The sequence below is a fragment of the Chiloscyllium plagiosum genome, unplaced genomic scaffold, assembly GCF_037043375.1.
Source record: "Chiloscyllium plagiosum isolate Xiang-an unplaced genomic scaffold, Cpla_swu_hap1 HiC_scaffold_22, whole genome shotgun sequence".
NCBI lineage: Eukaryota > Metazoa > Chordata > Chondrichthyes > Orectolobiformes > Hemiscylliidae > Chiloscyllium > Chiloscyllium plagiosum.
The window spans coordinates 8,312,389-8,326,489 of record NW_028270160.1 but is presented as its reverse complement, the minus strand read 5'-3'; the positions used below and the strand labels follow the sequence as shown (position 1 = coordinate 8,326,489).

The following is a 14,101-nucleotide window of genomic DNA, read 5'->3' as shown; positions in this document are numbered from 1 at the left end:
CCAATCTAATGAAAATCTGTGCCATCAAGGCAAGTATATGCTTCCTTAGATGCAGAGACCAAAATTGCTTACTGTATTTTAGGAGAAAAAGTGAGGACTGCAAGATGCTGGAGATAAGAATCAAGAGTGTGGCGGTGGAAAAGCACAGCCGGTCAGGCAGCATCCGAGGAGCAGAAAAATTGACATTTCAGGCATAAGCCCTATGTCAGGAATGTGTACTTTAGGTACTGTCCTACCAAAGTCGTACACAATTGTAACAAGACTTTTTCCTACTGGGGTCTTAAATGCACTGCTGGAGAACGGGGTGGAGTCAGGTTCATTATAGGATTCAGAAATGGAATTAGCTATTTACTTAAAAAGGAACAATGTTATGGCGAGAAGGCAGAAGAATGGCATTAATTGAAATGCTCATTTGGAGAGCCAGTGCAGACACAATGGGTTTTATGGCCTTCTTTGTACTGGAGAAATTGAGATTCTGTGAAATTCATGTTTGAAAAAATAGACTTTTTGAAATTATAGCCATCTCAAGTGCAATCCTGCTAAAGAAACATGTAATGAAATCTGATCCACATCAGTGACTAGTCAGTGACCCCACAATACTAGGAGAGGAGTAAACTACAGTCAGGGTATATATACTGCAAATCTGATTACTGGGAGTTCACATCCCTGCTGTGCATATATTTCCCAGTATTGGGATAGAAGAACACAGCTGTTGTTAGGGACAGATGATATGAAGGGACAGCTGAATGAACAGCACCAAACAGAATCCAAAAGTATCAACCCATTAAATAATGGGCTCTCTCATCTGTATGTTGACCGGTTGCCTGTTACACAATGTGCCTGACAAAATGACATGTACACCTGGAGGGTCAAGTTAAAATCTCGATCCAATATCGCTCCATCAGCAACAAAATGAGTGCATCACAACAACAGAGCAGTTTGTTACAGTGAATGTATTTTTTAAGTGTTTCAATATCTTATTTTCAAGCTGACGTTTAAAGATAGAGCCACTTATCAAGGAGCAGTCCAAGAGATGTACAGTACACAAAGTCTCCATTGTTGGACTTGAATAGTTTAACTTTAGATAACATGTAACACGCACCATATTCACTGGATACAAGAAAACAAGCCTGAAGTGTTACAAACAGAACAATTTCATATCTAACCAATCACTCTTTCAAGAACATTTAATTGAAGGGTGTTCCAACTACACATGACTAAAGCCTGTGGTATTTTGTTTTCTTGGGGTAGTGGTTTGAAATGTGTGGGGAATGGATTGGGGTGTGGGAAAGGGGGTGATAGGTGGGAATCACAGGAGATGAATTCAAATTCTTGTAAAATATCCATGCAGAAACAAAACTAGAAAAGGCAATTGGTTTCTTTTGGACACACAGACACAGCTGGAATTGCAGAATACTGCTATCAGGAACCGAGAGTTCTAGAATCCCATGTAAAAACACAATTTGATTTATTAACACATTATGAACAAGTGGCCGATATGTATACTTTCCTTTTGTTAAAAGGGAGGAGGTGCAGTGTCATATAATGGTGGGAGTCAGTTTGCTTTGCTCTCTGATTCACAAGCCATATTCCTACACAACATTTCCACACTCCTGATTGCAGAAGATGCAGTTAAGAAACCAGATAGGATTGGATAGAAGGCATTGGTGAATAACCTTAGATCAGTGGGGCGGCATGGTGGCTCACTGGTTAGCACTGCTGCCTCACAGCACCAGGGACCCGTGTTTGATTCCAGCTTCGGGTGACTGTGTGGTGTTTGCACATTCTCCCCGTGTCTGTGTGGGTTTCCTCCCACAGTCCAAAGATGTGCAGGTTAGGTGGATTGGTCATGCTAAATCACCTGGTGTTCAGGGGCGCGTAGGCTAGGTGCATTAGTTAGGGGAAATAGTGTAGTGAAATGGGTCTGAGTGGGATACTCTAAGGGTTGGTGTGGACTTGTTGGGCCAAATGGTCTGTAGGGATTTTAATTCTAATTCAGTGCATTGCTCTCAGGTAGCCTGGATCATGTTTATGTTTGACTGCACCACCCAGATGTCAAGCAATGACAATCTCCAACAAGAGAAAATATAACCATCTTTTCTTGGCATTCAATGGCATCACCATCATTGAATCTCCCACTATGAAGATCCTAGAACTTATCATTGACCAAAAACTGAACTGAATCAGCCATGGATATACTGTGGCTACAAACGCTGGAGAGAGGTTGTGTAGTCTGCAGCGTGTAATTCACTTCCCAAATCCCCAGACATGCCCGGATAAATGAAGTTCTAAACACTCAAGGATCTCAACACCATCCAGGATAAAGCAATCCATTTCTATCCACCAGCTAAAATCTTAACTCACCCCATATCAACACAAACTAACATCAAGGTCATATACATGACGCACAACAGCACCTTTCAACCTGGAACCTCTACCATTGTGAAGGGCCAGGGTAGCATCCTTTGAAAGAAAACTGTTTAAAATCTTCAATGAAATGTGGAGATTTAGCATTCATCTCTGCAAACAAGATTAGTTTGGAATGTATCCGTCATAGATAGAAAACACATCTCTGTCTCAAAACTTCAGAATTATACATGTATTTTAAAAAGCCAATTAGAACAAATCATGAAGGAGCACTTAAACAAAATAGTTTAGGGCTTTTGTGACAGTAGTACTGTCCCTACCTCTGAGCTAGGAGAACTGGGTTCAAGTTTCACCTGCTTCAGGAAATGTGTAATAACAGGAGTTCAGTATTAGGCTCAGCAGTATGCCAAGTCTGAAGTATTTTCATTGACACTCCAGGTATGAAGAATGCCTACCTTGTTAACAACATTCTGGAGGGCTGCCAGTGCCCACAGAATTCTGCACCAATATGAATCAGCAAATTCAAGAGAGGAGAGAAAGTTAGGAGCAGGAGAACAGGACAGACATAATCTCACTGATCTATTTCTGAGTGGTGACAGGAGGTGGAAAAAAAAGGAAGAGAATTGGCAAACAAGGATATCTTGTTCTCCAGTAAATAGGAGCCAAACAGTAGTTAAACCTTAAATAAAGTTCTCCAATCAGAAATTGCTGAGCTCATGCAGGTTTTATTTTATTCAAATTAAAGCTCTGGAGATTAATTTCCATTCTCCAGGTGTCACTTGTAACCCTGAAGGCACTTCGATCAATATGTAAGAGTTTCAACCAACCTAATTTGCTTGTATTTATGACTGGAACACCAATCCAACAGCAATGTTAGATATGTGATGAGAAGTTAAAAGTCCTTGGACTGTCTGGTTAAATTTCAATAGTGTGTACAGTATTGACATTGTACCTAATGTACCCCATATTATCAAGAAATCTATTGTAATACAGCAAGTCTTTGAGAATGCAGCTGTCTAGTCTCCTCAACCAGTGGTGTCACCACTGAATTAAGGGTTTACACACTGGGAATCATTGCATGCTGGTCTACTCGCATATTCAGTGCCCTGTCCTGTCAAGACAAGCTCAATATTCCCTTGAGGCAGCAGAGGTGGAAGCTCATCATCTTTTTTCTGGCTTGCATGGGTCCTCCATGCTTTGTTATTATAAACGAGAGCAGTGAGAACATAGACATTGTATGGACAGAACTTTGTACTTTTGGGTCATTTGCGGCTGATACTAGACTTCCGGGCTTTGACAATGACAGCTGTGGCCCTGGGAGTTCCCAGTGGGATGCTCTTTGGAGGGTCAATGTGAACACGATGGGCCGAGTGGCCAGCTTCCACATTGTAGAGATTCTATGATCACTTATGGCCACAAGAAATAGGAACATGAGTAGACCATTTGGCCCCTTGAGCTTACTCCGCCACTCAACATGATCATGGCTGATCTGACATTTCTCACACCCAGTTCCTGCCTTTTCCCCATAACCTAATTCCCTGACTGGTCAAAAATATTTCAGCATTAAATATACATATGGACTCCACCCCCACAGCTCTCTGGGGCAAGGAATTCCATAGACACTCAACTCTCTGAAGAAATTCCACCTCATCTCAGTCTTAAATTGGCAGCTTTTATTCTATGTCTATGCCCTCAGGTCCTGGACTCTCCCATGAAGAGAAACATCCTTACTAGGATGTTAAACTGCTAGGTTAAACCAGATTCCCTATTGCTTCTGTGATCCTTGATACTACACCATTAAGTCTAAGCCCATGCCACCAATGTAATATGAAGATCAAAAGTCAAACCCTTGGCCCAGGTGAACATTGTTGTATATGTACACAGGTACTAAAGGTACTAAAGTGGTCCTTTGGCCAATCTTACATTGAGCATATCTCTCAGCACCGGCTACAAGCTTTTACAGTAAGCAAAATGGCCTTTGGTGATTCCTTATGATGTGAAAATAATCAGTATCTGAGAGATATCCTGACATTGTAAGTGATGCAAAGTAAGTGAAAAGCTGTCTTTCTTGTATTGTTTACCCAACAGCCTTCCCATTAGATGCCTGGCTCATTTCAATACCATGTGCCGATATTTTCACTGCTGTATCAAATAGCTTTATAGATTTTGCATACTGTAACAAAACAGATCAAAGTAGCTGACAAGGCCCAGTTGGGACAATACCAGCTTCCAGTCAGAAAGTTGTGGCCTTTAGTCTCAATCCAGGATGTGAACACAAAACGCACATGCAGTACTGAAGTGTTGCCACCAAAGCACCATCAGCCTTCACGGTTGGACATAAGGTCCCATGCCACCATTGTGACAGGTCGTGGGGTTCTCTTCAATCAATAGTTATCCCTCAACTCAACATTACAGAAACAGAATGCCTGGTTATTGTCATTATTACTATTTGCAGGAACATGCTCTGTGCATTATTACAGTATCTGCATTAAATTAGCTGCAGAGCGCTTTTGGGCAATGGATACTCATGCCAGGTGTTGTATAAATTCAAGTTTTCTTGCTTTCCTTCCTGAAAATGAATTATGTTCCATTTTCCAGACATTCTGTGGCTTTGCATATGTTTTACTGGCTAACAAATGTTTTATAAAGTACTGAAAGGAGAGTTCTGAAAAAGAGTCACTGAATCCGACACATTAACTCTGTTTTCACTCCACAGATGCTGCCCGACTTGCTGAGTTTTCCCAACAATTTCTGTTTTTGTTCATGAAGTACTACTCAGGTCGTTAAACATCCCCAGGAGCATTCTAAACCAAAAGCATGACATCGTGCTACACAAGGAGAAATTGGAACAAAATAAAACAAAAATCTGCAGTTGACCGAGATCTGAAACTAACAAAAAGCTGATACTGGAGAAACGCAGCAGGTCTTACAGCATCTGAGAGGAATTTCTCTCCACGGATGTTGCCGACTTGCCGAGTTTCTCCAGCAATTTCAGTTTTTGTAAGGAGCTATTAGGTCAGGTGATCAAAACCTTTGATCAAAAAGAGACAGGCCTTTAAAAAGGGGGGGAAACGAGCTGGAAAGAAACAGAAGAAAAAAGTGTCAGAGTTTGAGGCCCAGGTAATTGTTCCAGAATTGGCAGTTGTGCTATCAATAAATGGAAACATGCAAGAAGCCATAATTAGCAGAGAGCAGGTTTTGCAAGTGTTTGTGGGGCTGAAGTACATTATAGAACTAAAGGGAGGACAAGTGAGGCTAGAAAGAGATTTGAAAAACCAAGAGCTAGCATACGTAAATTAATACAAAGTTGACATAAGGAAATCAGGATTTGGTGCAAACTGGGACAGAGACAGACTTTTAGACAAATAGAAGTTAATGGAATCAAGAACATGGAAAGCCATCAAGGAATGCATTTGATAATCAAGTCTAGAGGTAACAAAGACATGCAGGAGGCTTCAACATGTGAGCAGAGGCAAGGGTGGAGTCAGATAATATCATGGAGTTGAAAAGAGGGTGGTCTTAATGACAGTATCCGGGTGCTCCGGTTTCCTCCCACAGTCCAAAAATGTGCAGGTTAGGTGAATTGGCCATGCTAAACTGCCCGTAGTGTTAGGTGAAGGGGTAAATATATGGGAATGGGTCTGGCTGGGTTGCGCATCAGCGGGTCGGTGTGGACTTGTTGGGCCGAAGGGCTTGTTTCCACACTAAGTAATCTAATCTAATTAAGCATACTTGTATATCTGGAGCTCAACTGATTATCAAGTTTGTAAGCAGTCTGATTCAGCCTCAGATAGGAACCAGGAAGAGAAGCAGAGATGGTGACTAGGAAGCATGCCAGACAAAGTCAACTGCTTTACTCTTCCCATTAGTTAGTGTATGAGTGTTATTAATACATGTTGATAAACAGCAACACATGCAGAAATACGTCTTTGTCAAAGATGCCACAGAGGCTGGTATCCCATCACCTATGCACCCTTTGTTTACATGGACATAGCACTTGACACTGGTCCAGCTTGAGTGAACAGAACCTCAGACACTCCTGTTTATAAATTGGTCAGCCTGGGATCCCTGATTGGGGCTAGTCCAATCAGGGAACTCAATCTGCAAGAGCCACATGACTGACCTTGTTACGATCATGATTACCCTGCCCCTCTAAATCCAGGGATGTCAGCCTGTTCTTTTTCTTGTAGCCTCTCCTAGGGTGTTTTTCACATTGGATCCAGTTCCTCAGACTAAGCTGCTGATATGGATGATGGGTACCAGACAGTAGCTTGCCTCTCATTCTTGGAGTGTCTTGAAGAAACTCATCCTTTTCTTCAGGCAGTAACGGTGTTAAGGCAGAGACATTCACGATGTCTATCACAGATTCCAGTTTCTCTGACACTAGACGGAGGGGGAGGACTCTCTGGTTCCAATAGCCTTTGAGGAAACGGGTATGTTTTGCTCCTGTTCCATTTCAGAGTTTTCAGGTTTCACGTGGTCCACGTGCTTACTCAGGACGCCTCACCCACCCGAATTTTGTACGTCATGGGACATGAGCTCTCGTCAACCTCCCATTGTACGCATGCAGGGCATTTCCAGGGTTTCTATACCAAACCCCTTTCCCTGAAGCAAACTCTCTCTATCGCTTAGCGGAATCTTGTGTCCAGCATTGCCGTTCCTGATGCTATTTCACCCGGCAACTACCCTAGGTCCAGGAAGATCAGATTTGATGTGGTGTGGAGTTTTCTCACCATTATAGCACCTTAGCTGGAGCTATCCCTGTAGTTTCATGAGGCATGGTCTGATTATCAAACTGTCCAAGTTTCTATTTGATTTTGAGTGAAGCTGTAGGGAACTTCTTTAAGCCTGCCTTCAATGTTTGTACTGCTCTTTCTGCCAGATCATTGGACAATGGGTGTCTTTTTATGCCAAATGCCATTCAGCTTTAGGAAATAGAGATTCCCTGCTGGTAAACGATGACCCATTATCTATAAGCAACACTTCTGGGAGCCTGTGTATTGCAAACAAGGCGTGCAGCTTTTCTATCATCGTCCCTGTGTTTGACAAATGGACTCCATGCATGTCCAACCACATTCATTGTGGATACCCTGACCTGCTGTGCTTTTCCAGCACCACTCTAATCTAGACTCTGATCTCCAGCATCTGCAATATCCACTTTTGCCCATAAAAGAGCTTGCATAGTTGATGTGTAACTGAGTCCACAGTTTACCCAGCCATTCTGACAAATGTGCAGGAGCTGCTGATGGTCATTTTTGTCCTCGTTGGCACTCTGGGCACTGCCCCACCAATGTAGCTATGACTGCATCCAATCCTAGCCACCAGATTTAACTTCTCACCAACATCTTCATTTTGGAAGCCCCTGGAGTTCAGCCAATATCTGGCAGCGATCTTTCCTCAGGACAATCACTCTTGCTTCCCACAATAGTATGCCATCCTCTACAGTGACCTTGTCTCGCCGGCTGCAGAAAGGTTTCAGTCCTGGTTGTGATGGCCCTTTTGTTATCCCAAACACCAGCAAGTGTTTTAGTTTTGTCAGGATCAGATCTTGTGGCGTCCACAGTCAGATATTGTCAGCAGTGACTGGAGGGGTATCCAGAAAATTTAAAACCAGAACAGAATCTTCCAGCGGCAGTACCACTGGTGGTGTATCTGTGAGGTGGAGGTGGCTCAAGAATTAGAATGAGAATGAGAGACTAGTGCTGAATTTGACCTGAAGGTATAGGCTGTGCTGTCTTGTCCTCTGAATAGCCGCAGCAGAGGTTTGTGGTTTGTTACGATTATAAATTTTCATCTGTAAAAGGTATTGATGGAACTATCTCACACAAAAGGTGACTGCCAAATCTTCCTTCTCTATCTGGGTGTAACCATGTTCTGCATCAGCCAAATCCAGGAAGCATATGCTATTGGGCGTTCCTCTCCATTGAGCCATCTGTCAGCCAACACCGTCCCGATACTGTACGGGGAAGCATTGCGCGTCAGCACCAGACCTCACTTGGGATCATACCTTAGTGGTGACAGCTGCTTCTTCACTTCTGTTAAGGTTACGTTTTGGCTATGAGACCATTTCCAAGGCTGACCATTTTTTTTAAAACAGATATAAAGGGGCACCATGATGGAGACCAGGTTACATGTGAACTTTCTGCAATAGTTCACTAATTCAAGGAAAGACCTAAGCCCTGGTACAGGCATGGGAGCCAGGGCATCTTTGATCATGCTCCCTTTATCTTCCACAGGGTGTAACCCAGTCTTGTTGACTCTGTAGCCCATGTAGGTCACTTAGAGTGCCTGGAACACACAATTTTCCCTTTTAAAAGGCATATGTTTGCTTTGGAGAAACAGCTAAGGATTATGTTCAAGTTCTAAATGCTCTTTGTTGGCTTTTCCTGTTATTAGCATATCATCCAGATAAATGGCGACCTGGGGTAGACCTTGTAAAATGTTCTCCATTGTCTGCTGAAAAATGGCACGGGTTGATGATACCCCCAATGGCAGTCTCATATATAGGTACAAAACCTTATGGATATTCCCTTTGGAATCATAAATCCAAAGTCCCATGTTCCTCCCATTCATTTAACTTGACATATCTGAAAATATTCATATATCCAAAACTGTTATTTTCTAAGAGAGATTTCCAAGCACAGTATCTCAGTCAACTGTTGCATAATTCAAACTTTCAATATCGTTAGCAGCCATGGAAAATATCTTGGGGAAGGTGCCATTTAGTCCATTACATGTACTAGCTTTCCAAATAGAGCTCTCCACTTTACTCTATTCTCCATCCCATGCTCTGTTCCTCAGATCATTGAGAATTGTCATCTAACATTTTTGTGGAGGAACATTCAATCTCAACAAAGATTGTACACAGCTTTAAGGTCCCAGCAAAACAAGGAAAAACATTATATTGTCATTCAGGTGTGAAACAAGTATTACAAAAGACACAAAGGGTTGCAGGGTTGTCATTTCATGTAGCTTAAGTGATAATTAAAACACCAAAGTCTTACTGTCATTCTTCACAATCATCTGAAATCCACCCAGTAAAGGTCAGGTATCATTATTCAAATCTCCACTATAGGCAGGTAACAAGTTATTCTCCATTGATATCTAATATCAATCATTAATCCTTATAGCCATTCAAATTAGCACAACTGCACAAAGCATCTTTGGCTCACAGTTGCCATATCACCCACCAGGTGGGTGAAAGGAAAACTAAGTTAATACACATTAAAATCTTCCCTTCTCACATAGTCTTTGATAGTCAACATTTTTAAAAGACTCAGTTTAGGATGTGCCTTAAAGTGGTTGCTTTAGAAATTCCTCCAAGTGCAATCCTCAAATTATAAAGTGGAAAGGCAGAGTCTAAGGGGTGACTTTATAGAGGTTTCTAAAATCATGGGCATGGGTAGGGTGAATAGCCAAGGTCTTTTCCCTGGGGTTGGGGGGAGTCCAAAACTACAGGGCGTACATTTAAGGTGAGAGGGCAAGTATTCAAAAGGGACCTGTGGTGCATATATGTAATGAGCTGTCAGAAAGGTGGAGGAGGCTGGTACAATTACAACATTTAAAAGGCATCTAGATGGATATATGAATAGGAAGGGTTTAAGGGATATGGGCCAAGTGCTGGCAAATGGGACTAGATTAATGTAGAATATCTGGTCGGCATGGATAAGTTGGAGTGAAAGGTCTGTTTCTGTGCATACATCTCTATGGCGCAGTACTCTCCGTAGGTAGAATAGGACACTTCACATTTTTACTAAAACTGGCAACCCCATCCATTGAGCTTGGGCCAACTGTCTGCAGTCTTACTCTCCATCTCACCAGCTCACATCAAGGATCATCAAAAGCAGGAAGGAATGTGGAGTTAAGGTTGCAATCAGTTCAGCACGATCTAATTAAATGGTGGAATAGGTCTGACTCCTCTCAAAATCAGTTCAAGTATATCAATGTGGTGATTTATTTTTTTAAAGCACAATAACCCATGCTGAGAAAAATGCAGCACTAGTCGGCACACAGTAAGCTCCCACAAGCGAAACAACTTTAATGGTGTGTGGACGTTCACTGAAGGAGAGAAGTTAGGGGATTTCCCAGATCTTCCACCAAAACGGGCAGGAGACACAATATAGTTCCTGCCCAGCGCACATTGCCTCTGGAGATGTACTGTCACATCCCACCGGTAAGACCCTGGAGACTAGGGCTGGGGGCAGAGCCTGGGTCATCTGAGAACCTAAGAGTTAGACATCCTCCCTGCCCCCCCCTGGCCCAAACAGATCCCTTTAAAAACGAAAGCAAACTTGAAAAGACCAATCTACACTTAAGAACGAAATATATATTTTAAGAAAAAAAAAGGGAGGAGGTTGGGGGAAAAACAATTGACAGCTCAAAATTGAAATGATGCGAGCTTCAGTTAAAACATGTTAACCAGCCAGGCCATTTAAAAAGTACTGAAGGAAAACTCAGATCATACATGTTAAAACAAAACAAAAATCTGATTAATCTATTAGATATCAACTGGAAAGACCGCACTGACGCCCGTGAGGAATACAAATGTAACAAATTGCGATGTAGCCAAGGCCTGAAATGGTTACAATGTAACGACGGGTTTCTCTTTCGTGTGTGTTATTTTTTTTAAATGGAAACACATTTAAAAGGCCAGCGCTTTGTTTTCGCTTACCTGGGCTTCCACGCCGGCCAACTTGACAGGGAAGACCTGAAGCAGTAAAAGAGCCATCCTGAGGGGGATCTTGCTCATCGCCTCCCCGCTGTATCGCTCCTCACAGCCGGACTGTCCTAGCAGCCTCTCCCGGCTCCAGGGAGAGTTCCGACACCCTCTCCCTCTCTACCCCCCCCTCATCAGCATCCAGCCCTCGGAGTCCCGCCCCCTACCCCACCCTCCATTGGCTGGATCCCTGACCCCGCCTCCCCCGTTTAAAACTTTCCCGCCTGACGATTGGTCAGCCAGACCTGTCGGTCTACCCTCGCCCCGCCCTGGAGGTGGGTGCACGCGCCTGCCAACGGGGATGCTCGCGCCCGCGCAGGGTGGGGAGCGGACGCTTGTGCCTTGTTTTTCTACAAAAAAAAAGCAGCTTTTGAAAGAAAGAGGCGATTCGTGCTATTGCTTTCCATTGCACCAGCCTTTCTGCATTTTGCAATCCCAGGGACAGCTCTGCATTATTTAATAGCTCTTTCCGTCGCTGCCTCTACCATGCACGTTCTTTCTCCACGCACAGATGAAGATTTGCTGTCATTTCCACTTTCGATATCGTGCAGCGCCGCCAATGCTCGATGCATATAACGTTATTTCCCGACGACAAAATTCAGCAGGTTTCCCATTCAATTCCCAACTTGCTATATTTTTTTCTCTCTGGTGCAGGTTGGGTCTGCAGCTGATCATCCAATGCCGGAGGTGGGAGATTTCTCCAGTTGCAGCCTCAGTGATAAGTGCAGGTGTTGAATTTCCATTGCGTAGTCTTGCCAGGACTATGCCCACCCTGACAATTCGGGAGACTGACTGGCACAATGCAGGAGGTCAGAATGAGCCGTATGTTGCCATGCAATTACCTGTTGAGACCCTATCTATGGTTCTCCACTTTTAAGACTTATCTTGAAACCTACCTGTTTGACCAAGCTTCCTTGGTCATCCTTGGTACTCCTACGGGTGGCTCCATAATTCATTTTAATGTTGCATCTGGGATGTTTCATTGCATTAAAGGTGCTATATAAATAAAAATTGTTGTTAAAGTTGCTACACGAATGCAAGTCGTTATCTGCGAAACATTTTAACATCGACCCAGCTTTCAGATTTTTCAGAAGCTAATGGTTTTGTTTACAAACTGCAATTTTTGTTTATATTACAGATTCCCAACATATTTTTGTTCGTCTATAGATTCATAGAGCATAGAATGAGGCTGTTGATCCATCGTGGATGTTCATTCCTGAAGAAGGGCTTATGCCCGAAACGTCGATTCTCCTGCTCCTTTGATGCTGCCTGACCTGCTGTGCTTTTCCAGCAACACATTTTTAAACTATTAATCCATCGTGCCTGGGTTAGTTCTTTGAAAGAGCAATTACCCCATTTCCTTTCTCTTCTGCTGTAGGCCTGAAAATTGTTTAAGTCATCTAGTCAAAACCATTTCTGGACCAATTCAAAATACCTGAAAATATGCCAGAAAATCAATTACTTCATGAAGTGCTGCGTCTTCAATTAAGGACGGGCAATAAATGCTAACCTTGTAAAATGAAATCCATGCCGCATAATAATTCCAATGCAGAAGGAGGCCATTCAGCCCATCATATCCGCAACAGTTCTCCAAACATGCAATTCACTTACTGCCATTCCAACACATCTCTTCGGCCCTGCGTGTTTTCCTTCATAGATAAGAATCTGCTTCAAGTTTGAATTCTTTCAATTGAACACATCACTTCCCAGCAGCACATGACAGATCCCAATCACACTCTGTATGAAAAAGATTTTCCTCATGTCACCATTGCTTTTTATTTTGCCAATTGCTTTAAATCTGTTCCCTCTCATTCTCAATCCTTTCACGTGTGGAAACAGCTTTACCCTAACATCCTGTAACTGCATAAATAAAAAACGTTGCTGGTTTGGGGAAAGCAGCAACAATTCTGTGTCAACAATGTCTCACGACCATTAGATAAATTACCTGTCAATTGAATATTTAAGGCATTGATGGAGAGTAGAACATTGCTAATACTTTTGGAGAGCTTTCTACTTCTCCTGTACGTTTAGATAGAACCTTTCGATTAACCAATTTCGAACCACCAATAACAGACATTTAAGGTTCTCTCATTGTCACTGTCAAAGGGATGGCAGGAGGTTTTGCTGATGTTAGTCAAGTGAGGGTCACGTTAAGTAAACTGGTCAGAATTGTTAAAGAGTAAGTGGGTTAAAAAGATAAATCTCTGTGGAAAAAAAAGTACATTGTCTTTCATGAGCCAATGATGCACTAAAGTGCCTTACAGCTAGTGAAATAGAAACATAGAAAATAGGAGCAGGAGTAGACCATTCGGCCCTCTGAGCCTGCCCCACCATTCAAAATGATCGTAGTTGATCCTCCAACTCAGTCTCCTGTTCCCATTTCTTCCTGTATCCTTTAAAATCTTTAGCCCTAGGAATTAGATCTATCTCCTTCCTGAAAACCTTCAATGTTTTGGTCTCAACCACTTTCTGTGGCAGAGAGTTCCACAGGCTCACCACTCTCTGGGTGAAGGAATGTTTCCTTGAGTCAGCCCTAAATGGCCTCCCATGTATCCTTAGACTGTAACACATGGTTTTGGAGAACATTTACAGGCAATGTTACATGCCTACTTCTGTATTATGGAAATGGTCTATAATGGGGGGGAGCTGTAGTTCGACTACCCCTTTAGTGAACTGTTGAGATGCCCAATGGGGAAATGAGGTGCCTATAATTACTTGTAGGAGGGCATGGCATGGGAATCATGGCATTAGTTACATTTCAGTTCACCTTTTGTTGTTCACTTCTTTTTCTTCGGCATTCCCTTGAGATTGAGGATGACCTTCTACTTCTGTGGTCCAGTGGTGACTAAGTGGGGCAGGTGGTGTTTGAAGAGAGGCAGGGTGGGTGGAATGTTTTGGGTTTTATGCATGCCCCTTCCATTGCTTGCTGTTAGCTTCCACCTGAGTCTGTCAGAGATGGTCAAGATGGTTGGTACCTTTGTGGCTGCTTCTTTGGATAGTAAATGAAAACTGAAAGAA

The 14,101-nt window shown here is 42.8% G+C and overlaps 1 protein-coding gene across 2 annotated transcripts in view; it reads right to left on the bottom strand.

Annotated features, from left to right (window-relative positions):
- The window catches only part of wbp1la (WW domain binding protein 1-like a), a 121,379-nt gene extending 110,172 nt beyond the window's left edge, over positions 1-11,207 (bottom strand). The window contains exon 1 of one of the 2 annotated variants that reach the window (XM_043713046.2): positions 11,039-11,207. In XM_043713046.2, the coding sequence (XP_043568981.2) occupies positions 11,039-11,116 (78 nt within the window). In that variant the 5' untranslated portion in view covers positions 11,117-11,207. The remainder of the gene's footprint in view (positions 1-11,038) is intronic. The other variant, XM_043713048.2, reaches the window with a different exon arrangement.
- Between the last annotated feature and the right edge of the window lie 2,894 nt (positions 11,208-14,101).